Raw genomic sequence first — 26,652 nt, 5'->3', positions numbered from 1 at the left:
ATGTTACAGTAACTTGACTGTAATAATAGGAAAAAAAAACTTGTGAACAAAAGACTTTCTTTTTATAAGTCTATCTTATTATTGTTATAAGGACTATAAGATTACAACTGTTGCTTAGACTAGCATATATATGTAGACAAGACATTATTATCTTTTAGATTTTATTTTGCCTGTCTTTATCCATTTTTTTTATTGTGTAAACCAACCATGATTCCAATAACTTATATCTTTTCTATTCATTTCATTCAAAACTGTAACCCAAGTGTTATCCTCCACTGACACAGTGGCAGTATTTGAATGACAGGTTATATTTGTTAAGGTGGCAGGTAAGTTTTCATTCTTGCAGTCTTTTGAACACAAGTCAGTTTTATTTTTAAGAAGCACGCTGATGGCTAGAATTCGATTTCTGGTATCTAAATTTTAAATACATGAAGGAGTCGCACAGCTAACCCAGAAGGAGACAGACCTCTCTGAAATGGGGAGTCTAGGACAAAAGCACGAAAGCCTTTTCTGGTAAAATGGTTTAAATTGAAAAAGAATGCATGTACACTGTGAAGGTTAAACTACCATACTGGGTCTGTAAGAATGTTATGCTTTGCAGTCAGTGACTTGATTTGACCCTGCTGAGGTAAAATGACCTGGAAGAGAAATAGTAACAGGCTCTTGAAAGTCAGTTGTCTAAACAGTTCCTTTAACTTAAAATTGAATACACAGATTTGTTAAAACACTGCGCTTCTTTTAAAACTGTACATATGCGAGCTACTGTACTGTGAGTGGAAGTGCTAAACAGGTAAGATTTATGGAACAATTTAATTAGTTATTACCATTTTAAAAATTGAACTGGTTTCCATGTATATCAGAATGGTAAAAGGACAAGCTCCCTTAAAGGAATACTTAATACCCTCAGTCTGAATTGGAAACGTTAATAAAGTCACACATGTATTTTTCCACTGCTACACACACAGTTGTTACAGTTGTTGAAAATGTTATGTTGCCTCATATCATCAGATAATAGATGATCAATGCCCATATTATAAACTATTGCTATAATGCATTATTTTAATTTTCAGTTCTATTATATTATGATTAACATACAGTATTGATTATCTATGTACCTAGGCGATGACACCCTGGGTATTGCATTATTTTAGTTCTTTCCTCCATTGGGAATACAATCAAATAAGACATTTTAAAGTGACTGGAAGGCATTGGAATTTAAACCAATAAAGATAATGGGTCAGAGATTATTCTGCTCTTGTATAAATGAAAGCAAAAAGACTTGAGGCATATGTACACAGCACTGCTATGTTCATGCCTAGGAGCAATACATGTTTAGTTGGAACATCTTGACCTGAAGTCTTGTGTTATCTGAAGTACCAGCCAGCTACTCTCCATTCCCAATAAGAAGCTGCAATAGATCAGGACAAACAATTTCCACACCTACATCATTATGTTGATTTCTTTTGATAAAGGACTTAATGTTCCCAGAAGAAAATGTCAACTAGGCTGATCCCAGTACTGTATGACATGAGCTATGATGAAAGGTTAAAATAATCTCTTCAGCCTAGAAAAAAGAAATATAAAATCACAAATGGAAATGATACAGTTAACCCAAGACACTACTGCAAATTTATTACATAGACAAGAACAAGAGGGCACACATGGAAGCTGAGTAAAAGTTTAAAAGAGACAGTAGGAAGCATTTTTTTACACAGTTAGAAATACATGGAATAGCCTACCAGGTGAAGTAGTAGGATCTAAAACACTGGGAACATAAAAAAGACGAGATTCTGTGCTTTTAAATTTGGTAACAAGGGACAAGCCTTGATGGGCCGAATGGTCTTTCCTTGTTCCCAAACTTTTCTTATGCTCTTATGTATATGTATGCATATATCAAAATGCAGAAGGATTGTGTGTCAATATACTGAATATCTTTATATTTTCAGAATTATTGACCATGAAGAGGATTCTCATTAAAAAAAAATAAAGATCCTCCTGCAGAGAACAGTATTTTATAGTTTTTTTATTTGAGACGTTTGTACCAGACAGTGTTGTGTGGTGCAATGCCGGAACGGATTCTGTCCTGTCGGTGAGGTCAGATAAGGTTAAAAGCTCTAACCATGGATGCAGATGAGCCTGGCTGTTTTGTATAGTGGTTAAGACGTTAGCCTGCTTTGTGCAGGGCTGTCGGTTTGTGCCCAGCCTCTGTCCTCAAAACAATGTAGTCTCTCACTTAATTGTGTTTGAGGCAAACCAAATTCATCTATCCAATGATTTCTGAGAATGTATAAAATAAGCTTCAAAGTTTCCACTCTTATCAAGTAATAAAACTGGCTGATTATTTAAATGTGAGGCTTGTGTTTGTATTGTACTCTATACAAATTGAGTTGCTAGTAACTAGTAAGGATAATCTGTTCTTGTTTGTCTTCTCCTATTGTATCTTACAGGATAAGGTTTTTCCACAAGCATAACCCTAACCCTAACCTTAACCAGAATTTGCAGACTAATTCACAACAATTGTTTATTCTGTGGAAATGGGGACCTGAGTGCCCATATATTTGCAGAGTAAACTTTTGACATTGAAGTGTAAAAATAAAAAAAAAACCTTCAAAGAGATCTGAAGCTATGTTTTTAACAACGTGGTGTCCCTGTAAAAACATATACAACTTCAAGGCAATGAAAGCAATTGTCTTTATGGTAGATAACATACCTTTCCTTAGTTAGTTACGATTAATATATTTCAAATCAGTGACCTGACCTGTAGTAATAGACTACTACAGTCTTGTTGCATGCCAACTTTTGTACATGCGTGAAGTTGATCATTTGGAGTTTTTCACCGCTGTGTGTGAGACTTACTTGCCCTTGACAGCTGTCACTGTCCACCCAGGTTAAACATTTCTTCTGATAGAAACTAGCAATAGGCTTCTCTCTGAGTCAAGCATTATCATTCACTGTGAACCCAATCCTGGCATAAATGCTTAATTAGCAAAACAGCTGTTAACAGGGGAGACGATTTACATTTAATTAAGATTACCTTAAAGATTAAAGCAAACAAAAAATAAATAAATAATTGCCATTATGCCATACACTAAGATGAGTTTTAATAGTTTCCAAAGAAGCTCAATTTCCAAAGAAACAGCCACAATTCTGCAGAGAAACACAACTTGAGTATATGCATTATTACAAAACTACAAAACCATATTGTTAGTCCTTATTGCAATGAATACTGTTTCTCCACAAATTCAATATTATTATTATTACCTCCATTCAAATTATTATATGAGTCCTAGAGTTTATTTCCATGAAGAATGTCAGTTCTATTGTTGGGCTAGGGCTGCTTTAAAGTACACTTAGGGTTATTTCTTTAGTGACTTTTAATAAAGAAAACAGGAAGAACTGGCTCAAAAAATGTCTAACTCTCATAAATTCTTTGCTGTCAGCTATATATATTCTACTTAATATTGAACAGCAGCTCCTTGAGCATTGAAGCTTGTCCCTGTAGGGTGCCTACCAGTGATGCCACTATGCACTGTCTTGTGTTTTCAGTAAACTTATTCAGCAATAGTTTGGCTTTCCAGTTAAAGAATCTCACGTTTGTAGTGTTATATAATATGCTGACTTAGGCATTTGCCTATCTATGGCAACAGTCAATCAAAATTTCCATAGGGGTGGATGGAAGGTACAGATGTTTTTCCATTTAAAATTAGTTTTGCATTTTCCATTGGCAGGGTTAATAAAAACATGTCCTCTAATACCTGAAAGTTGAAATGGTTCATACAGCAGCTGTAATTCTGACTCAAAGTCTCATGTATGGAGTGACAATACGATTTAAAATGGGTGCAATATTTGTGTGTCTCCAGTAAGCTATTTGCTTCAACCTCCAATACAAGTGTCTTCAGATAAGTCTGACTTGTGGACTTTCAGACTTTAGATTAGTGCTGCCTTTACTGGTATAATTAAAACAGTCTGTAGTTCAAGGAAAATCCCTGCCACAGCCAGAAGTGGCTCTTGGTTAGAAAATAATTCAAATCAAAGCGTTGTAAGAGGTTAATAATATACTCATGGATAGAGCAGAGCGTCCCAGTTAAATCTGAGCAGTTAATCATTTTATAGCATAATTAATCAGCAGCTAAGAAAGAAGGATTACACATTAACCCCCTCAGTCTTTGCAGGACCTCAAGGTCCTCACAGTATGTTCACATGCAGTCAGAAATCATATTAGAACCTCACAGGACTCCTAGGTCCCAGCCTGAGGTTGTGTATAAATATATGTAAAACAAAATAATATTTGTCCTGTTCTTATGTATGCTCAAGAAAGGAGTTTGTTCTTCAGCTCAACAAAAATAATTCAGGACTGAAAGGGTTAAACAAGATGTAATTGTGTACAGCATCTCCCTCTAGTGGAATAAGCCTAAATTACACATGGTGATTCAAAGCTTTATCTACAAAAATATCAGTAAGAGTTAACAACAAAATTTGCTTTGGATAACCCTTCTGCATTCAGCCTTGTGTCAGTCAAAAAGAGAATGCAAATCATGCAAAATTAGCTGTATTGTTTCTCTGAGAAGAATGTGACGGTCCTTTTTTTTTTTAAAGATACAGACAATGTCAGGAAGCTTTTGAACCAGCCTTTGCTCAGTTCTTGTTCTATTAATAAACTGAACTTTGCTTGATGCAATTGCAGCATAACCTATAGTGCTGTAATCTACACCATTATGATAAACTCCATATGATGAAAACTTTGCTCATAAACTGATCGCTCTATAAAAAAGCCCCAAGGGACGTCTTCTGCTGGCTCATTACACAAATCAATCAATCAATCAATCAATCAGTTGGGAATTCAATGTCACACAGAAGAACACGGTCAAGGTTGAGCCATTGAGAATAAACCTCTAAATGAAACAAGAGCAAAGGGACATTTTCAGAGTGAAACAAAATAATTAAAGCCTTTATAAAAAAAAAAGAACATTTGTTTTTGCTGTACTTTTCATTTAAATGTCTATGAGGGTTAGGGTACCATTAGTCCCTCCTTGCTCAGTTCTGGCAGTCTGCCAATGGTTTTCACAGTGATTTTGATTACATTTTTTGCCTAGCAGATGGCACTATATCATAAATGTGCAGTATTTAACCTTGTACTCTGGTGTGCCATTGTGAAAACTACACTACTGCAGTAGATATGCAATTACAGTATAAAATGCTATGAAAATCATCACACTAAAATACTATTTTATATTTTAAACCTTTGAAGTTTTTATTCATTTTACATATTCAGCTGATTCTGGAAACACCAAAAAAAAAAAAAGAAAAAAAACAAAACAAAACAAAACAAAAAAAACTTTTTGTTGCACTTGTATGTGTATCCTAGCATACCGTACCAAAATGATTGTAAAACAACAGTGTTTTCAAAGTTTGTGTTGAATTTATAAAATGATCAGTGAATTTGGTCAAAATATATGTTTTGATATAGTTTTGATTTAGAATTGAAGTGCTTTCAACAAGAACAATGTTACAAATGTTTTATATCCTGTATGTACACACGACTCCACTTGAGTCATTCACTTTGCTTATAAATGGCATTTGGACAACTAATCCTGTATTTTGTTTTTCTTTTCTTGAGGCTTGATATCACATCTGCCGTTTGCATCTTTAAATCTTTACTACAAGCAGGATTGGCTAGCCATGATATCTAAAATGAGACATCCAGGGGCTGTTAAAATGTATATTAAGAGCTAATCCTAAATGATAAAGAATTGACGGAGTGGTTTTAACAGTGAGCTGGTCACAATCAGGGAGGCTCCTGTTGATTTATTAACTGGCTTGGTAGTGGGGTTGAAGGCCACCCACTGATTAGTTCTCCTGACCTGCTGTGGGGAATTGTTGCATAATTAACATAGTTAGTAGCATTTGTACATCATTTAGTATATGTATTTTATATGAATGTATTGCTGTTGACACTCACCTGTTATTTAACATTGTGGTCCTGTTAGACGGTCTTAAGAATGAAAACCTGATGATCAGAACAGATGATACACAATCGGACAATCGGCTTAAAGTTATGATGTAATTCTGTTGGACTGCTTAAGGAAAGAACGTGAGACAATGAATCATGTGAGACAATAAAATCAAGTTTGTCGGATTATAGCCAAATGCAATCCAAACAGTCAGGCTAAGAATGTATTCCACATATGGAATGTGACAGACTCACCCATGGACAGACAGAGCAAAGAACATATGGTCACAATCAGCATAAGGGGCAAACTGATAAAACTACTCAAATATACCTTTTCACTGCTTCACTGGAAGAATTAAAGACTTGTTATGTTGTTTGTTTTCATCTGAAAAAAGGGAGTCTGTGTGGGAGTACAGCGCTGTGGCCCAAGATGTTATCGGCAGGAAAGACACTCCGAGACAGGGAAGCTGCAGTTTTAGCACTGTCGTGTACTTTTAATTAGCAAATAAAAAGAACACAATGAAACAACGGCACAAGAGGCCAAAATAAAAGGCAAAAAAAATAAACACAAGTAGGCTGGGTAATCGTCTTCGATACAAAGTTACAAAAACACAGGTCAAACACTCACCCAAACTCATCTCTTAAACTAAGGATTCAGCTTCCCTTATATACATATGGCCATTCCCCAATTAGCATGCAATTACCTAATTGGTGAATGTCCACATTCCCCATGTGAATGTTGGCAGGGATAGATATGACTCCATCCCTGCCAAACTTACATTACAAAATACACTTATTTACGCCTTGCCACAGTCTGCAGTTCATGTCTTTTTTTTTTTTTTTTTTTTTTAATGTCACATATTGCCAGTTAATCAAGTAATTACCAGAAAGCTGCCTGGTATTATGGAAATGTATTATGAATATGGTATATAAAATCTATATAAATTGCTGATTTACAGGACTGAACCAATTTCTGATGTTTCACAGGGAACAAAGGGGTAGATGTACTAAGATGGGCCAGTCACAGCACAACCATACCGCAATTTGCATTCTCCTTGTAAAACTTTGCAGCACAGTATACATTTTGTTGTATGAACTATGAGAAAATATGTTAATGAAAAGAGACACAATATACTGATTTAAATATTTGTTGCATCTTCTTTGCGGGATCTTTATTGCGAGAGTCATGTGACATTGCTCAAATAAATAGTGACAGTTGAGCTGTGGTTTGCTGCAGCAGAGGGTGCGTGAAGGATAACGTCTATACATGCAAGGGTGCAAGAATCAAAAGAACATTGTTTTTGTTAAATGTAAACATCATCTGTACAATGTATTGTGTTCCGTCTTCATTTTACCTATTTTAATACTGTTATATATATATATATATATATATATATATATATATATATATATATATATATATATATATATATATATATATTGCATTTAAATGAGGATTTTTTTTCCACTTATCTACACACCATACTCCACACTGTTAAGGGGAAAAAAGTTTTTATTGAGAAAATAATTATATATTAAAAATACAAAACTGAAAGATCATAATTGGATAACACCCCCGGAGTTAATACTTGGTGGAAGCACCTTTGGCAGCAATTACAGCTGTGAGTCTGTTCAGATAGGTCTCTACCAACTTTGCACACCTAGATTTGGTAATATTTGACCATTCTTCTTTACAAAACTGTTCAAGCTCTGTCAAGTTCCTTGGGGAGCATTGATGGACAACAATCTTCAAGTCATGCCACAAATTTTCAATTGGATTTAGGTCGGGGCTCTGACTGGGCCACTCAAGGACATTTACCTTTTTGTTCCTTAGCCACTAGCTTTGGCTGTGTGCTTTGGGTCATTGTCATGCTGAAAGGTGAACTTCTGTCCCAGTTTCAGCTTTCTTGCAGAGGGCAGCAGGTTTTCCTCAAGGACTTCTCTGTACTTTGCTCCATTCATTTTCCCTTCTATCCTGACAAGTGCCCCAGTCCCTGCAATGAGAAACATCCCCATAACATGATGCTGCCACCACCATGCTTCACAGTAGGGATAGTGTTCTTTGGGTGATATGCTGTGTTAGGTCTGCGCAAAACATAAGACTTTGCATTTAGGCCAAAAAGTTCCATTTTAGTTTCGTCAGACCACAAAACTTTTTGCCACATGGCTACAGAATCTCCTGAGTGTTTTTTTGCATACTCCAAATGGGATTTAAGGTGGGCTTTCTTGAGTAATGGCTTCCTTCTTGCCACCCTAACATACAGGCCATATTTGTGGAGTACTTGGGATATTGTTGTCCCATGTACACTTTGACCAGTCTTGACCATAAAAGCCTGTAGCGCTTGCAAAGTTGCCATTGGCCTCTTGGTAGCCTCTTTGAACAGTCTTCTTCTTGCTCAGTCATCCAGTTTGGAGGGACGGCCTGATCTAGGCAGGGTCTTGGTGCCATACACCTTCCACTTCTTAATAATTGTCTTGACCGTGCTCCAAGGGATATTCAAGGCCTTTGATATTTTTTTATACCCATCCCCTGATCTGTGCCTTTCACCAATTTTGTCCAGGAGTTCTTTTGAAAGCGTCTTGGTGCTCATGGTTAAGTCTTTGCTTTGAAATGCACTACCCAGCAGAGAGAACCTACAGGAACTGCTGAATTTATCTTGAAATCATGTGAATCACTACAGTTTAACACAGATGGAGGCCACTTAACTTGGTGTGTGATTTTGAAGGCTATTGGTTACATCTGAGCTAATTTAGGATTGCTATTACCAGAGGGTGGACACCTGTCCAACCAAGCCATTTCAGTTGTTATTTTTAATTAATATTCTACAGATTTCTAGAATATTTTTTTCACTTGGAAGTTGTGGGGTAGGATGTGTAGCTAAATAAAAAAAAAAACAATTTTAATACATTTTAATTCCAGGATATATGGCAACAAAAGGTGAAAATTTTGAAAAGGGGTGTAGACTTTCTATAGGCACTATATATATATATATATATATATATATATATATATATATATATATATATATATATATATATATATATATATATAAGAACATAAGAACATAAGAACATAAGAACATAAGAAAGTTTACAAACGAGAGGAGGCCATTCGGCCCATCTTGCTCGTTTGGTTGTTAGTAGCTTATTGATCCCAAGAATCTCATCAAGCAGCTTCTTGAAGGATCCCAGGGTGTCAGCTTCAACAACATTACTATATATATACTATATAATATATAAATATATATATATAATGGTTACATTATTTTAAAAAGTTTTGAACAGAACTACATGTTGATTTACGTTTCTCTACAATAAAACCATTTTTTAAGCTGTGCAGACTACAGTAGAGTTATATCATCTAGGTGGTTTGAACAGGATATATTGATTTTGTGGAATAAAATAGCTGAAAAACAACCCTAATGAAATCAGTAGATTTAACAAAGTTAAGATGACTCCCGCCCCCCCGGAAAGAAATACAATGGCAAAAACTCAACTTCACTGAAATTTAAATTGTATTTATTTTATTTTAAATTAAACATCCATTAAAGACCCATACAAATTGTACTACAAAACAAAGGCACTTAGAAATGTCTTGGTTCTGTATCTTTCAGTAGCTTCTCAAGCTTCTCAAGGAGGTTAAAGGACAACCTTTAGTAGTAGGTCTCCTTTTCCACCCAACCTAGAAAGAAAATAAATATATTGAATAAACTTTCCAATCACCACACATTTATATTAGAGGACTGTTGTGCCACAATTTCAAAAAAGTATGGAAGCTATGGCCTATAACTGTAAAAATATAAGTTTGTACAACCTCCAGTATTCTGAGATTTAATATATCACGCTACAGAATGTCCTCGGCAAGTATCACAGTTAGATATACAGTTATGTAGATCTATGCAAATCTTAAAGCATTAAGACATTTTCTTCTAGCAGCACCAATTTTGAATACAACCGAAGGTGCGATTGCAGTGCATTTTTGCAGAACACAAAGCGGAAGATGTACAGAAGTCTTGCGCCTGTCGCAACAGTCACAAACTAGTTGCAAACAAGTCTTCGGTGAAATGTATTAAACAAGCACAATACTATTTGCAACTTTTTATAGAATGCTTTGAGGCAGAAGTTTTTGTTTACGATTCAAGCTTAGATAAATATGTAATTATGGATGTTCCTGTGGAGATAGCACAAATGAAAGTTCTTAAATATTATAGTAACATGTACGAAAGCTGCCAGCAGTTGCAACATTTGCAATTGCTTCAATTTGTTAAGAATGTTTGAAAGTATTTTAAACAGTCACTATTGTTGCTGGCATTTGCCAGTCTGCTTTTTCTCGTGCATTGCCAGTTGTGCTCAATGTATTTTTGAAGCAAATGTACCTAATGTTCACGAAAGGCAGTGTGTACTTAGAAAATACTTTTATTTTACATTTTTTATGTTGTTCTGTTTTTGGGAGCAACTACCTGGTAGCATGTGATTCATGTAAAAGAGATTTTGTTCTCAAGGGTGGGCACCCACCCTCCGACGTTTAAACTTAGTTTGATGAAATCTTACTTGCTCTACACAGGAAAAAATTATAAAAAGTTAAAAAAAAAAAAAATTTTATATGTTTTTTTCCCTATACATATATGTATATTACTTCAGCGTGACGACCCGCTGAACTGTCCCTTGACAGGGAATACAGTAAACTAAAAAAAAAGGAATTCCTATATACCAATTCAAGTTGTGGTCCAAACCCCCCCCCCCCCCCCCCCCCCCCCAAAAAAAAATCCCCCAATTTTAAATTTTCAAAAGTTTGGCAACCGTCCATACTGACTTATGTACAGTACTGTATATATATATATATATATATATATATATATATATATATATATATATATATATATAAAGTAATGTGCAGCCTATTTCAGCGCAATGGTTTACATTTAAAATGCATTGAGCACTATAAATGTATGTGTGTGCGATGTTATTGTATTGTTTTTAAACACCTCCTTATGTTGGAGAGTCATGTATGGTTTAGCAAGGGGCTACTGTATGATTATGAAAAGCTATACATAGTTGTACAGATGCAGTTTACATTTAACAAAAACAATATTATTATGATTCTTGCACCCTTGCATGTATAGACGTTATCCTTCACGCACCCTCTGCTGCAGCAAACCACAGCTCAACTGTTGCTTTTTATTTGAATGTTCGCAATATATAATGCTAGCGAGATTAATAAATTGAGGCTGTCTTTGTTAAATAAACATATTTTATCTCTGTACTTAGGACAAAATGTCTACTTTGCTAAGTGTCGCAACTGAAATGCAAATTGCGGTATGTTTGCGTTGAGACTGGCACATCTTAGTACTCCTACCTCTAGCGATTTAACACACTACATATGCAAAATACTGATTTTGTTGTCTTACATCCTGGGCTGCGTCGGATGATAAGCTTTCTGATTTCATCATAAACAAAGACAATGAGAGCGTAGGGTAAGGCGCATAACCACCAGGTTGGTCTAAGGAGAAAAGATAAATAAAATTAGTAAATGTCAGGGTCAAATGAAAAGTTGACTATATACTGTTCTGGTTCTTTGAACTTGAAAACTGAAATTGCTTCCTTTGAGCTTTCAATTGTTAAATGTCAAAAAAAATAACAAAATAATCATTAAAAAAAAAAAAAGAAATCTCATTAACTTACTTCAGAGGGTACATTCTGAGGGCCACATCCATTCCTGGGCAGTAAGACAAGAAGGCAGCCAAAGCGGTTTCCTCAAACAGCCCTAATGTAAGGATATTGTTCCTGTTAAAAAAATAAAATAAATAAAAATAATTTAAAAAAAAAACACCCACACAGATTACTAGCACCAAACATCATATTCCTTTAACAGAGACCATGTTTAGTAATATTGACTTTTTCTAACAGCTTGTAGTTGGTGCTTGTGCCAAATCAATGGGTCACCAGTCTCAATACTTACTTCATTCCTTGATGGAAGAGAGAATTTTTTCTAGTTTTACAGATGATCAAGATAGCCCACTGTACAATCACAATACTGATAAAGAATGCAGTTTGGCAGGTAAACTCAACAATCTTTCTCTGTTCATAGGTCTGTAAAAGGCAAGACAAGAGGAAGGAAAAAAGTTTAGTGCCAAATGCTTCAATTTAATATTTTGTTCCCCACCCCCTCCCAAAATTGTGTTGAGGCATACTGACCCACTGCTGTCCATAGCTGTCTTCCAATTCATTGAGGTTTTTGTCTTCCCATTCAATACGGATTCCCAGCAGTCTTAAAGGCATGAAACCATTATCAGCAAGAATGACAAAATATGTGAAGAATCCTCCCAGAGCTGAGATCATACCTGAAGTGAGACAGTTTCCTTTTAGTTAAGCTTTTTATCCCCCTCTCAGATGACTGCCTATGCCCAGTGGGTAAATGGGAATGCCTATTATAACTAATGGGGAGGGCAAAAAAAATGTGCCGTATCTTCACTACAGTCAGTAATGCAAATTGTTACAAGAGCAATTTCCAGCCAGCTTCAAGGCTGATGGATGTCATTCAGCTCCTTTAACAGAGCTAACTATCTTATAAAATCATACTTGTTTGAGGAAGAGCTGGCATGCTGTGCAATATAGCTAGCAATTGCCCATGTAGTGCCACTCTCAAGCATTCCTTTTTTCAAAATACAAAGGCCTCATTCCTTCCATAAATATATTTTTACCAGAGAGGGTACATTTCATTGACAGAGATCAGGCACATGTGGCACTACGATTTCAACTGCTGGAAGACGCAACACTTAAAAACGAGCAATTCTTCATTAAATGAGTATTACAAGTTCTAGACACCAGAAGGGACTGTTGTCACAAATCTTATCAATATTTGTAGACTTGCAATTAAAATAAAGGCAGTTAAAATGGTACAAGGAAAAGACTAAAACGTAAGCATTTCATGGTTATCATGGTTATCTGAAAACGTTTTTAAACTAGACATCAGCTTTTCTGCTTACCAAGTTGCCCATAGGCCATACTGATCAGCCTTTCATTCACAAGCTTGTCTGTTTTGGAGTTTCGTGGCCGTCTCTTCATGATGTCACTTTCTGCTCCTTCATAAGCCAGGGAGATTGCAGGAAGCTATACATGAAAAGCCAAAAGAGTTAAATACGCAAAGCCACATGTGTTTCACTACAACCAATAAAAACAGATCTCTTAAAATCAAAGACAAACTATATTGGAAAAAATGTACCAAGATTTTCAACTTCATATTCTCCATGAACTAGAGCGTAATGGCATAGATCATGCATGCAATATGATAAAACATGACATTCTATATATATATATATATATATATATATATATATATATATATATATATATATATAGATAGATAGATAGATAGATAGATAGATAGATAGATAGATAGATAGATAGATATATATCTCATAACACAAGCACCACTATAAATAAATAAAACACCACTATAAATAAATAAATAAATAAATAATGTTTTGCAAGGAAAATTATGACGCTTACAATAATAATAATAATAATAATAATAATAACAGTAATAATAATAATCCGTTCTTACCATGTCAGTACCCAAGTCAATACACAGGATGGTTACAGTTCCCAGAGCCAGGGGGACGCTGGCTATAATGAAGAACAGGAACGGTGTGATTTCAGGGATGTTACTTGTCAGGGTGTAAGCAATTGACTTCTTCAGGTTATCAAAGATCAGACGACCTAGTAGAGGATGAATAAAGAGAGTCAGACTTTTATTTTTTTTTGTAAAATTGGGAGTGTTTTTTTTTTTTTAACATGGTCTGTCTTACCTTCCTCTACACCAGTCACAATAGAGGCAAAATTGTCATCCAGAAGGATCATGTCCGCAGCCTGTTTGGAGACGTCAGAGCCAGCAATACCCATAGCAACACCAATATCTGCTTTCTTCAGGGCAGGAGAATCATTCACACCATCACCAGTCACAGCTACAATAGCGCCCTGCAGACATGCAGCAGAAGGATGATGTCATAAGCATGAGTACAAAAAAAGAAAAATCTTTTAAGTTGAAAACTTGAGGTATAAAAACAGAAGGGTTTGTCCAGACTCTCATTTTATTTCCTAGCAGAGCTCCAATTTCAAGTCTAGAACTTTACAATTATGGTGTACACAGCAAGACTATTTTTTATTATTAATAATCCAATACTGTACCTGTCTTTGAAATCCCTCCACAATTATCAGTTTCTGTTGAGGAGAGGTCCTGGCAAACACAATCTCAGTGTGGTGCTTCAGCAGGTCATCCAGCTGGTCACTAGTCAGTTCCTTCAGTTTGCTACCATGAATTACACAGGCCTTGGCATCTCTGCAAATGTTAGAAAGAACTACATTTTACAGTGGTCTTTTACAACTCAACAAGCACAGAAAAACAAGAGACTTTAAAATAGCACTAACATCTACAAAGATGCTTTAAAATAGATAGTATAATTACAGTACAATACTCAAAATTCTTATTTTTTAAAACAACTTTATATTGAATTTCATACCTTGGGTTGACTTCTCCGACAGGAATATTCAGGCGAGCTGCAATGTCCTCAACAGTTTCATTTCCTTCAGAGATGATTCCCACACCCTTAGCAATGGCTTTGGCTGTAATAGGGTGGTCACCAGTAACCATGATAACCTGTAGAAGGAAGAAAATAATAATAATTGAGAAGTGCACATTTGGTAATGAGACTGAAGACAAAGTATGGTTAGGTATGACATTTCTTATAAAGTCTTAATGCAATATAAATTACCTTGATGCCAGCGCTTCTGCACTTGCCAACAGCATCGGGTACTGCAGCACGAGGAGGATCGATCATGGCCATCAGACCAACAAAGCACAGCTTCTCAGTAGGGAAGTTCAACTCATCTACATCAAACTTGAATCCTTCAGGAAACTGGTCATCAGGAAGCGCCATATGACAGAATCCTACATGGAAAAATGGGGGGGGGGGGGGGGAGATAAAAGCTAGGTTTACACCTGGTCACTTTAACACAGCAGCAGGTGCAATCCAAAAGACTTCAATAAGTAGCCACTTTGTTAATGCATTTTTCTCACCAAGAACTCTCTCTCCCAGTCCTCCCAGCTCAAGGTAAGCATTTTGGAAAGCATCCTTCATCTCATCATCTAGCGGCTGCTCTTTGCCATGAATCAAGATGGTGGCGCAGCGATCAAGAATCCTTTCTGGGGCACCTTTCATCACCAGCAGATAGCGGGATTCACTGAGGTTTGCATTCCGGTGGATAGAGAGCTGATGACAAGGGCAGAGGTGTTAATTCTGCAAATGACAGTTATAAAGCACTTTTCTACTTTGCAGTATAGTTTATGCGTTCCAGAAAAAGTGATCAAGTAAAATTGTTGGTGCTTTTCAGAGAATTCCAGTCTCAGCATGGTGCTTCAGAACCACACAGAACCCCATTCCCTCATATTTACCTGGTACTTGTTAGTTGAGTTGAAGGGTATCTCTTGAATTTTGGGGTTCTTGTCTCTCATGGCCAATACAGACCCCCAGCACAGCTCAATACATTTCAGCAGGGCAGATTCAGAAGCATCACCAGTGACCCCTTTCTGGAGATTTATAAAACACACATTGATGAAAAACAAAAACACTTAATTCTTGCTATTAGGCATGTACAGCCTGTGAGACACTGTTTAATCCTGACCTTGCCAAGGAAAATAAGACCGACTGTTTCCTGCAGCTGAATTCTTATACACTGGGATTTAGAGCAATAATGTGCATCGCAGTGTAGCATCCCTTCGGGTGTAAAATTGTAAAGGTTTAAGGCTTTCAAAAGTCTGTTCCCAGTCAAGCACCTCAAGGGAGCACAAGTAGCTGCAATTATGAAGAAGTCATGAAAGTTGCTGGTCAGGAGATTTCTGTTTTAACAGCCACTGCAAAAGACCCACTGCTGTCAATGAAATTCAGTCATATTTAAAGAATTGGACACACTCCAGATTTGGAAAAGTACTATTATATACTAAAGACTCCCCATTTCAGTTATTGAAAGCAAGTGCCAGGGTTTCAGAAGAAAAACAAAACACACAACACTTCCAGCAGCTCTTTTAAAAACAATGCTACCTTAAGAATTGGTACAGACTCCTGTCCAGCCTGGAATACAGCGCGGTTGCAGAGTCCTGCAACACGAGCAAGGGCAGCCCAAGTGGAAGAGCTCTTATCAAAGGTAGCACCTGTAAAGAGGATATTAGAATATGATCTCACATGCATACACTGAGGGAAAACAAAGGCAGTCAAGAGAGGAAAACCCAAGAATTGGATCTCTTACCACTCTGGTCCTCAGTGGTATCAGCTTCATGGATCTGGTTGTCAAACCACATGTGAGCAACAGTCATTCTGTTTTGTGTCAGGGTGCCAGTCTTATCAGAGCAGATGGTGGAGGTGGATCCCAGAGTTTCTACAGCTTCCAGGTTCTTTACCAAGCAATTCTTACGAGCCATTCGCTTAGCTGTGAGTGTGAGACAGACCTGAGGTAGTGGCAGAAGAGATTTAAATATAACTGTTGTGTATCCATTTACTTTACAAAAGGGTGAGCAATAACACCCAAAAATTGTTAAAAGTTCATGCAATACAGAGATGAATCAACCAAGTCTCCACCCTCTTGTATCTTCTTCAAAAGGAAACAGCCATTTGATATCAGTACACTGCAGTATAATTTTTATAGCACACTGTTTTCACTTTTTTATATTCCTCATAGATTCAGTGGGTGGCTGTGTATTTGCTTCTCTAAAAGTTAAGGAGATAAATCTCCCTTCCATACCGTGACAGTAGCCAGCAGACCTTCCGGCACGTTGGCAACAATAATTCCAATGAGGAAGACGACAGCCTCCAGCCAGGTGTATCCAAGGATCAGGGAGAGGATGAAGAAGGAAACACCAAGGAAGACCGCCACTGCAGTGATGATATGGATGAAGTGTTCAATCTCTATGGAGAGAGGAGTCTGGCCAACCTCCAAGCCAGAGGCTAGAGTGGCAATGCGTCCCATCACAGTGTGGTCACCAGTGTTAATGACAATACCGCAGGCAGTACCTAAAAGAAAAAGGATGGTGAAGATTGAGCTACTTTATGTTCAGTTAGAACTAGATGTGTGACTGGATAGAGCTTGAAAAAAAGCCAAACTCTCCATTGATTTATTATTTTTATACCTTTGTTACTTTACAGATTTTTTTTTTTATTTTCCCAGGTAACTCAGAATAAGGATGCTAGCATGCAAGATTAACCTTTCAACAAAAAGTACCCCTACCCCCCCCCCCCCCCACCTATTATTAGGTCAGTACCTTCTACACAACTAGTAGAGTAGAAGGCAATGTTCCTCGTCTCAAGTGGGTTTTCATTGGAGAAATCAGGTGTCCTGGTCTGAGGCTCAGATTCACCAGTCAGGGAAGAATTGTCAACCTACAGAATACAAATATTGAAAAAGCATAGATATGACCTCACACCCCCAATTTTAGATTTATGTTTCCAATTTGGTTATCACCTTTTACTTCAAACTTACCTTGCAGCCATTAGCAGAGATGATTCTCAAGTCAGCTGGGATCCTGTCTCCTCCCTTCACTTCCACTAGGTCTCCAACCACAACTTCCTCAGCATTAATACTCCTCTTCTCGCCATCACGGATAACTAGGGCTTGCTGGAGACAGAGAGAGGGAAAAGATTTGTTTAAATATTCAAGAATAAAAAGGAGTTTTAACCCCATTTAAATGAATGATAATCAATGTATTTTTATTGGGAGTGTTACTGTACCTGAGGAACCATGTTCTTAAAGGACTCCATGATCTTAGAACTCTTGGCTTCTTGGTAGTAAGAGAAACAGCCGGTGATGAAGACAACAGCAGCAAGCACGACACCCAGATACAACTGTGGAGAGAAATAGACAGACATTGTATACATCTCCCATGAATAAACTAGTATGTACTACAAACAAGTTGCTCACCAGGCTACAAAACCTTATTTGGCTACTTACATTATCAGTGACAGGTTCTTCATCCACAGCAGACTGAATTCCGTATGCAAAGAAACAGAGAATGGCTCCTATCCACAGCAACATGCAGAAGCCTCCAAACATCTGCTTGCAGAACTTCACCCATTCTGGGGTTGTAGGGGGAGGAGTCAGGCAATTGGGACCATCACGAATCAGGATCTCTGCAGCACGGGCAACTGTTAAACCCTGCAGAAGGTAAATTGGGAATTATGAACACAAATAGTTACACCTGTCTATAGTGACCACTCTTAAGCTACTTTAGTGTGTGTGTGTGTGTGTGTGTGTGTGTGTGTGTGTGTGTGTGTGTGTGTGTGTGTGTATATATATATATATATATATATATATATATATATATATATATATATATATATATACGGTATTGTTTCCCATTAAAATTATTTTACCCACGTCCTTCCCATTAAAATTGTTTAAAGACATTGTTTAAAGACAAAAGGATTTACTGGAGTTTCTGCCAGTGGGACTTAAAGGCCCCCAGAGTTTAACCTGGTTACTCAGAACAATGTCATTTACCCTTAAGCCCTATGGTAAATCAAGAGATTGTGTTACATAATTGAGATATTTCATACAAGAATAAATAAACTTTATCTTAACGACCACAATTTGCAATACATGCATATTTAACAGATATGGCTTGGAAAGTTAAAGCTACCTTAACAAAGTAATTACAGAATAAATTAACTGTTAAGAAAATGTAATCTTAACTATTCCTGGAATAGACCAGATTTCAGGCCATAGTCAGTTTAGGGGTTAATAGTACTCATGGACTATCTTCCCTATCCCCCATCCCTGACAGAACTGGGAACAGTGCAGTTGGTGAATCAAGTCAAAAACGTACCCGACTGAGGTCTGTACCATACTTCCGATGCAGTTCATCCAAAGTGAGTTTATGGTCATCCTACAGTGGAAATAAAGATTGAAATGGGAAGTTTACAAACACATGATAATACTGCAGAGCTTTCATCTACCAACCAGGAAGCTCCATGCAGGGCATGATCACATGGTGATGACCTATTAACATAAAATTCTAGCACAACACTGCAAAATCAAAGATTTAAGATGTTTACTACAAATAAGATCCTATTTATTGGTTTCTAATCATGATAAACAAAGATTATTCAGCATTACCTTGGCATCTGACCTCACCAGTGGCATGCACTCTTACTTTCCTGACAGTCAAATACGAGACAGTAATGCTCTCTAAGCAAGGTTCCATGGCTGTATTGTTCAAAAGCTCCTGTTTACTTGGGAATCTACACTTTCCTTCTCATTAAAAAGTGCAGACGAGTCTTTACCAAATCTACTTCTTTCTTCAGCTCATCCAGATCTCTATCCTTCTTCCCCTTCTTCCCCTTCTTTTTTCCACCATGCTCAGACGTTGCAGCCAACTCATATTGATCGCGTCCTTCCTGCGGAGAGAAATATTTTTCAAACCAAGCAGAAGAAACAATTTAAATTGCATCCTATAGCAAAATAATAATAATAATAATAATAATAATAATAATAATAATAATAATAATAATAATAATAATAATAATAATAATAATACATTTATTTGGAGATGTAGGCAGAATTGTTAGACAGCTTGAACAAGAACTATCTAACTGGATATTATTTTTTGGTTACTGTCTAGCTTGGCAACCATGGACATTAAAGCACTGCATTAGGTCCTCAAGCATGTTAAACCACCACATACCAAGAAAGGTCAACAGTTTGTATTAAATAAGAATGTACAAAGGCAGCCAAACTTTCCTTTGAAAACACCAAATTACTGTATTATTTGTAGCTTTATAATCAATTAATACACTGTTAGCCCATCTTGATAATACACTGTTTTAAATGTTTCACTTTATGTTAGCAAAACAATGTGAACAAAAAGTAAAAAGTGGACTTGTCACAGATTTCCAGAATACCCTACCACTACTACCAAGGACAATCTTTACCTTCTGCCTCTTATCAAATACACTTGTAGTGTACAAAACTTAATAATATCTTGATTTTATATTAGACTGTAGCACTGTTTGCACTGTATAAAAATGTTAATTAATGCCTTGGCATAAAATTATATGTTGTACACAAACCTTGTCAGCTTACAACATTCTTTCAATATTTTTAATTGGGTTCAATATTTTCCTGAACAGCAACAGTGTTCAAACTGCCCCATTAGGTTACCAATCTGGTTTAGAATGGGATGTCAGACTGACTGACTGGAAATGTACTGAAGACAAGTATTTCTATTGCTTTCTATTGTCTAAAATAAGCTCCTGCATTGTATGACTGAACAATGGCGCAATAAAGTCTTACTATGATCTGCCATCAGATCCCTGGTTATAAAATGAAGTTATCCAATATTTAACAATGAGGAATGTTCTGTCCCCACCTCTTCCTGTCACGCAATACTTTGTCCTTTAACAGCTTTGTATATGTGTGCGTGCAAGTACATGCACTTCTGCTTTGGACTTCAATTGTTTTTTAATGTTAACCAGCTAGATTACTTGCAGTCTATGTGAGCATTTACAATAGACAGTCTGTTTAGAACACATTGGTACAGATATGTTGTTCTTTGAATAATGTTGCAGCTAACTACCAAATTTTGTATAATTGACAACACAGAATTTAAACAAGCACAGCACAGTCACCTAATTAAACAGATAAGAGGCTGACCCGTCTGCAGTCATACTTTGAAAATCCAGTGACAGACAGAAATATATTTGTTATTCTTTTCTTCTGTTTTGAGGCAATTCTTGAGCTACTGCCTATTTTTACAAACTGAAGCCCCATGCATACACAAACTGTACAGTGCTACCAAGCAGCTTGTTAGGGAGATTTTTGCCCCCTTTCAATTGATATCAGCATAGACCTACAGGACCAGAATGAACAGAAACACATCATAACCAAACCTCTGGCACAAAGGAAAGGTGAGAAGAGAAAGTCCTACTCCAGTGTGAAAGGGGTTTACTGCATTGATCTTTATTATCTCTTCAAGTATGGTACCTGGTACTTAATCATGCTGAAGTCTTTGATTTTGAAAAAAGAAAGGTTTTAACATTCTCATCAGTAGAATACTTCATGGAAAGATTCCCAAATGCTCTATCTATTTTGGGTGTAAGTGCAGCTGCTGATGCTAAAAGAGAGTATGATAATTTCACACAGTATCAGCTAATGCAAGATTTTCATGAGGACCTTAATCTGCCAGCAGATCAGTGGTCCTCAAAGTGATGCCCCCGGGCAAATTCGTGCTCGCGGCAGATGTTCTTAAATTATAGGTTGTGAACACATTTCTGGCGGGTCGTAGCGTGGGAAAATAAATAAACCTGTTGCTTATGCTGTGCTTGTACGTACTCGACATTTTATTTTATTTTTTTCCCTGAAGGGCCTTGCGAGACGATCAACCAAATAACTGAATTTTCTCTGCGGTAGCCTAATCAGCTGGCTGGGTGGGATCTAAACTGTGTCTGTTTCAGTTGCAGGTACCGACAGTAAGATTAACCAATAGGAGAGTCAAATAATTGCCATGTTTTACGCCGCTATCCAATTATAAGTAAGCAGAGGCCGTTTACGGTATTCTGCATGACAACTGAAGGCCAGTGAGTAGCCAATGGAAAAGTGAAAGTGAACGATCTGACAGTTGTCCAACCCTTCGTGAGTGTTAATATGCCGGGTAAGCACTGAATTTCGCCGATTTAGAGAAAAATAATACATTTCAGGATTTAGAATCTCTCTCTCTCTCTCTCTCTCTCTCTCTCTCTCTCTCTCTCTCTCTCTCTCTCTCTCTCTCTCTCTCTCTCTCTATATATATATATATATATATATATATATATATATATATATAAATTTCATTAGACAAGGGAACAGACACTGTAGTATATTTAGTTACGAATCGACTTTCTCTGAATAATTGTACTGGAGATGAGCGATCTTAAAACAGAGTAGTGTTGACAAATTTGCCAAATTGAAACGCGAGACGCTATCTATACTCTTTTAGTTAGTTTATTCATGGTTATCTGTGTAAACATGCTATTTAAAAATATTTGCATTGCGTATTTTATATAAATTATTTAAAGAATAAGCGTAGCACGCGCAATTACTGCCTTGGCCTTATGAGAGTGAGCCAAAAATAACTCCCACTAAACTATATAAATGTCGCGGGAAGGCAGTGTTTAAGAACTTATGCAATATTCACCATGCCCGCAAACAGACAAGTAAGATCAATTTATGCCCGTGTCCAAATTACTTTGAGGACCACTACAGTAGATGAAGCTGGAAATGAGCTGGTGTGTATCAACAAATTCTGGAACCATGTAGCTGGTATGAAAGATGTCAGTGACAAACTCTTTTCAGATTTCTAGGCAAGATTGCAAAATGAGTTCTTTTGCCACATAGTAATGCAGAATCAGAGAGACTGTTCAGCTATCTTTCAAGAACAAGACAAAAAACAGAGAGAATCTGAAATGCACTAAGACACTAACAGCCTCGTTGAAGTGCAAAATGAATATGCCCAAGAAAGAAATGCTATGAATTTACTCCCACTCTTGAACTTCTTAAGAAAGGCAAGCAAGCCATCTAGGGATACAATAAGCAACATTTGATGTCTCGGCTAATTCAGATCTTCATTTTTTTATTTTTATTTTTTTTTGCTGGGAAAAGTGGCCCTCAAAAAGTATGTGACACTTTGAAGAGTCTCCATAATATCCAGTAAGTGGATTGTAAATAGAGTCGTCATTATTCGTTAAAATTTTAAAAATAAAATAAAATACCACTACTTTATACTCTGTGTTTGTAAGAAATGCATTAAACCCATCATGAACAATGCCACCCGCTGCATCAAGTGCTCACTTTTAAATTCAAATGTTTTAAAATGGTGAAGTCAAACGTATACGATTAGCTACCTATTTCCGTCACTTTCCAAAACTTTCACTGTACAAGTCATTTATAACTTGACCAGGGTTTGCTCACACATAACTAACTCATAACCTATGCATTCAATAGTAATCCCCAAGCAAGAACTAAAAATCTGAACGCATTCGATAAACCACCTGTATGCATGATCTTTATTTATTTTTTTTCTGTTGTTGCTATTTTGCGCTGCTTAAAATTTAGCTTTTATTCAAAACTGTGTTCCACTTACCCCTTTGCCCATGTTTACTGTTTTTGTATCTTCTTAATCAAATTCCGGGGATTTTTTGTTATTTTTTATTATAATAAATAAATTGTGACATTAATATTAAAAATAAATTTATTGTGACTGGCTGTTCTCTTTCCCACACTTGCCACTGTCAGGACATCCAGGCAATCTTGATGATCTATGTGTTCAAAATACTTCTATAAATACTGCTTCGAACGGGATGTTGCTCTTTTTGCCATGGTAACCGGTGTTATTAAGGTGTTAATAAGGCGGAGCCATTGTCCTCGAGTGGATTACATTTGATGAATTTCAGAGCTAGTATTTTGCGTAATCTGAATGCCTGCAACGTAGGGATTAAAAATCATTATTCATTATATTTTCAACTACAAATAATGTTATTTTAATAAACAACCAGTTTAGTTTCCAATCTGCCTTGCTGTCAATATTGTGGTGATTCAGAAGGTGACAGGGTGTGTACACGCCTTGCCCTTGCCTTCGTTTGACCTTGGTAACTGAAATGAGATTATTGACAATCAAAGCACTGTTCTAAACATAGAAAGCACACTGTATTGGCCCAACTGTATGCTGAAAGATCATGGGTTCAGATTTGCTTTTATTAATGATTTGGTAATTTTAGCAATTGCCGATGGCAACTCAGAAGTTCAAACAAAACCTCATGATTTTGCCTTTGATCTTTTGAAAAAGGGTTTTGGAATGCTTCCTAGTCTATTCTGTGGTGTTTTATACTCTACTGCATAGTGCAATACAAGTTACTGTGTAACAAAGTCCGATAGTGTAATAATTCTGGGAGTATTCAACGGCACTCGTGTTGCAGAGTCAGTTCATATGATAATTTCCAGTATCAGTCTTTACAATAACCAGGGATGACTTTTTGGTGAAAGATTGGTCATGGAATGTTTTGGCACTCATGAGTATTTCATTGCCTGCAGTGTCAGTGTCTACACTGTTAATTAACAACTGGTGAGGGTAGGATTTTCCACTCTTCCATCCCAATAAATGAAACAGAAAAAAAATGGCATGAACATTTTGCAGTCAACCAAGCAAGGTATGAATGTCAGGGACGTGATGTTTTAAATTGATTGTCACTCACCCTGACCACTGTTTACACAGCCTCTACAGTCAAGAGCTAGTAAAAACCAGCAAGGGTGTCTGTTTTCTATATTTGTATATGTGATTTGGCTTGTTATTACAAAACATGTATAACACTTCATTGCAAAGTGATTTCGTTTTTACAAGGACATTTAAAACACACACATATAGATAATAGATAATATATATATATATATATATATATATATATATTTATATATATAATATAAATACAATGTCATGTTAAATTCCAAAAGTCCTCAAACTGACTGTTAGGCCTAAGTGGTTAATTTTTGAGTTTCACCTTTTACGACCTATTTTCACTAGCGGGGACATGACTAAGTGATCAAGTATGACGTGTTCCTTTTAACTGAATAAAATGGTCCTAGAAACCACCACAGGAGACTTTTTTTTTTTTTTTTTTTTTTTTTTTTTCTCTAAACTATAAAACTTGACAATATATTTTATATCTGCTTACCTTATCAATCACATAGGTCTTTTTAAAAAGCATTTTAGGACTGGTGAACAAAAATTGTGTGTTTATATTTTAAACGCGATTAATCTTTTTTTTTTTCTTTTTTTTTTTTTTTTTTCCACTCAAAGTCTGGATGGGACCAGGTTTTTTTTTAATGTTGTTTTTTGCCTGACAGTGGTCTGGTCATTATGGAAGAACCATATATTTAAATATATGGAAAATCATACATGATAAATAAATGGCCCATTCATATGTGTCTATTTGTATTTTAAATAAATGGTAAAGTATATCACGCCTTATCACGTGCAGACCTGCACATCTCTTATTCTGTTGTTGTTAACTTGGTTTGGTTATACTTTAGCACAAGCTATTACAAATATCATATATAACTTTGAAAGAATCAATCAAAAAATAAAAGTACACTAATGAGGGTGCTAGTCGAAGTGTCTGCTTGTCTGTCTAGTGTCTGTCCTTATGCCTGTGCGTTAAACTTAAGTTTTTATATGAACATACAGTAGACAGAGGTCACAATTAGTGATGGGTAGCTCTAATTTATATTTTAAACACGTGGCAAGGTATGAATGTCAGGGACGTGATGTTTTAAATTGATTGTCACTCACCCTGACCCCAGTTTACACAGCCACTAAAGTCAAACCCACATCACCAGCAAGTGTGCCTGTTTTGTATATTGCTGAAAGTGATTTGGCTTGTTATTACAAAACATGCATAACACTCCATTGCAAAGTGATTTCGTTTTTACAAGGATATTTAAAACACACACACACACACACACACACATATATATATATTAGGGATGGGACGAATACAGTGGTTCCGAATAATTTTCCTTTAAGGTCTCACTGAACCAACACATTTAAATTGAAAGCCAGTTAAACTTTGAAAATCGCACAATTAGGTTGTGCTGTGGCTATAATCTCCAAAGTGCTTTCAGTTAAAAACAAATTGTTGCCTTTTAATCTGTAGACAAGTGAGTTTTGTGTGGCTATTATAACAATAGTGTGTAACATCTTCAGGTAAGGTGTAAAAAAAAAAAAAACATGGTGACACTCTTAAATTTGGTTCTACAGAGTGTTTTTGATTCAAAGGGAATTGTCGGCATAGAACTGGCCAATTATCATCATGTATGTTTTGTCTCATCTCAATTTAAACCTCCAGAAAGATGCCAGAACTGGTTTCAAAATACAAAAAAAGACTACAAGCTGTAAAGGAAGCAAAGGGTGGGCACACACAATACTAATGTAAGGATGTTCAAATACTTTGTCAAAGTATGAAATCAGTTTTTTTTTTTTTTTTTTTTAATTTATTATCACCTTGATTATCATCAGGTGTTGGTCTTCAATCATGTAAATGTCAATAATTAGCACAGATGGGGTTCATACAAAATATGCTGACTGCCCAAATAATTTTGTCAAAGTATGCAATTAGTTGTTGCATGTTGTTTTTCATTTTATGCATGCTATGTAGTCATTTGTTCTTTTATTATAAAGCTGAATCTCTGCTTTAATGTATATCTTTTAATAGAACAATTAGAAATTATAGAATGCACTTTCTGTGTGTTTTTTCTCTTTTTTTTAACTGCCCAAAAACTTTTGTCTGCAACTGTATACATAATTCTAATTTATGTTACAGTACACTTAAGGTTTAGCCCTCAGACTGACTCCTGACTGTTAGGCCTAAGTGATTCATTCTTGAGTTTCAGGGATCAGTATTAGGTCCTCTGCTCTTCATAATCTACATTAATGACTTGGATTCTGGTACAGTAAGCAAACTTGTTAAATTTACAGACGACATAAAAATATGAGGAGTGGCAAACAATATGGCAGCAGCAAAGGTCATTTAAAATGATCTAGACAGCATTCAGAACTGGGCAAATGACATTTAATAGAGAAAAGTGTAATGTATTGCATGCAGGCAATAAGAAGTGTGCATTATAAATAC

The 26,652-nt window shown here is 36.2% G+C and overlaps 1 protein-coding gene across 1 annotated transcript; it reads right to left on the bottom strand.

Moving 5' to 3' along the window:
* Window positions 1-9,452: 9,452 nt before the first annotated feature.
* Window positions 9,453-23,297, bottom strand: LOC121320726 (sodium/potassium-transporting ATPase subunit alpha-1-like). The gene is made up of 23 exons (XM_041259307.1): window positions 23,112-23,297; window positions 19,279-19,392; window positions 18,822-18,881; window positions 17,948-18,151; window positions 17,728-17,841; window positions 17,480-17,614; window positions 17,262-17,379; window positions 16,745-17,013; window positions 16,253-16,451; window positions 16,048-16,157; window positions 15,402-15,536; window positions 15,027-15,219; window positions 14,722-14,897; window positions 14,470-14,606; window positions 14,138-14,288; window positions 13,759-13,927; window positions 13,515-13,669; window positions 12,937-13,060; window positions 12,146-12,291; window positions 11,910-12,040; window positions 11,633-11,734; window positions 11,359-11,450; window positions 9,453-9,632 (listed from the first exon to the last, which is right to left on the bottom strand). Exons 1-23 carry the CDS (start codon window positions 23,121-23,123, stop codon window positions 9,604-9,606), a joined length of 3,075 nt encoding a protein of 1,024 aa, XP_041115241.1. The 5' UTR covers window positions 23,124-23,297; the 3' UTR covers window positions 9,453-9,603.
* Between the last annotated feature and the right edge of the window lie 3,355 nt (window positions 23,298-26,652).

This window comes from Polyodon spathula, chromosome 9 (genome assembly GCF_017654505.1).
Source record: "Polyodon spathula isolate WHYD16114869_AA chromosome 9, ASM1765450v1, whole genome shotgun sequence".
NCBI classification, from domain to species: domain Eukaryota; kingdom Metazoa; phylum Chordata; class Actinopteri; order Acipenseriformes; family Polyodontidae; genus Polyodon; species Polyodon spathula.
This window is presented reverse-complemented; position numbering and strand designations above follow the sequence as displayed.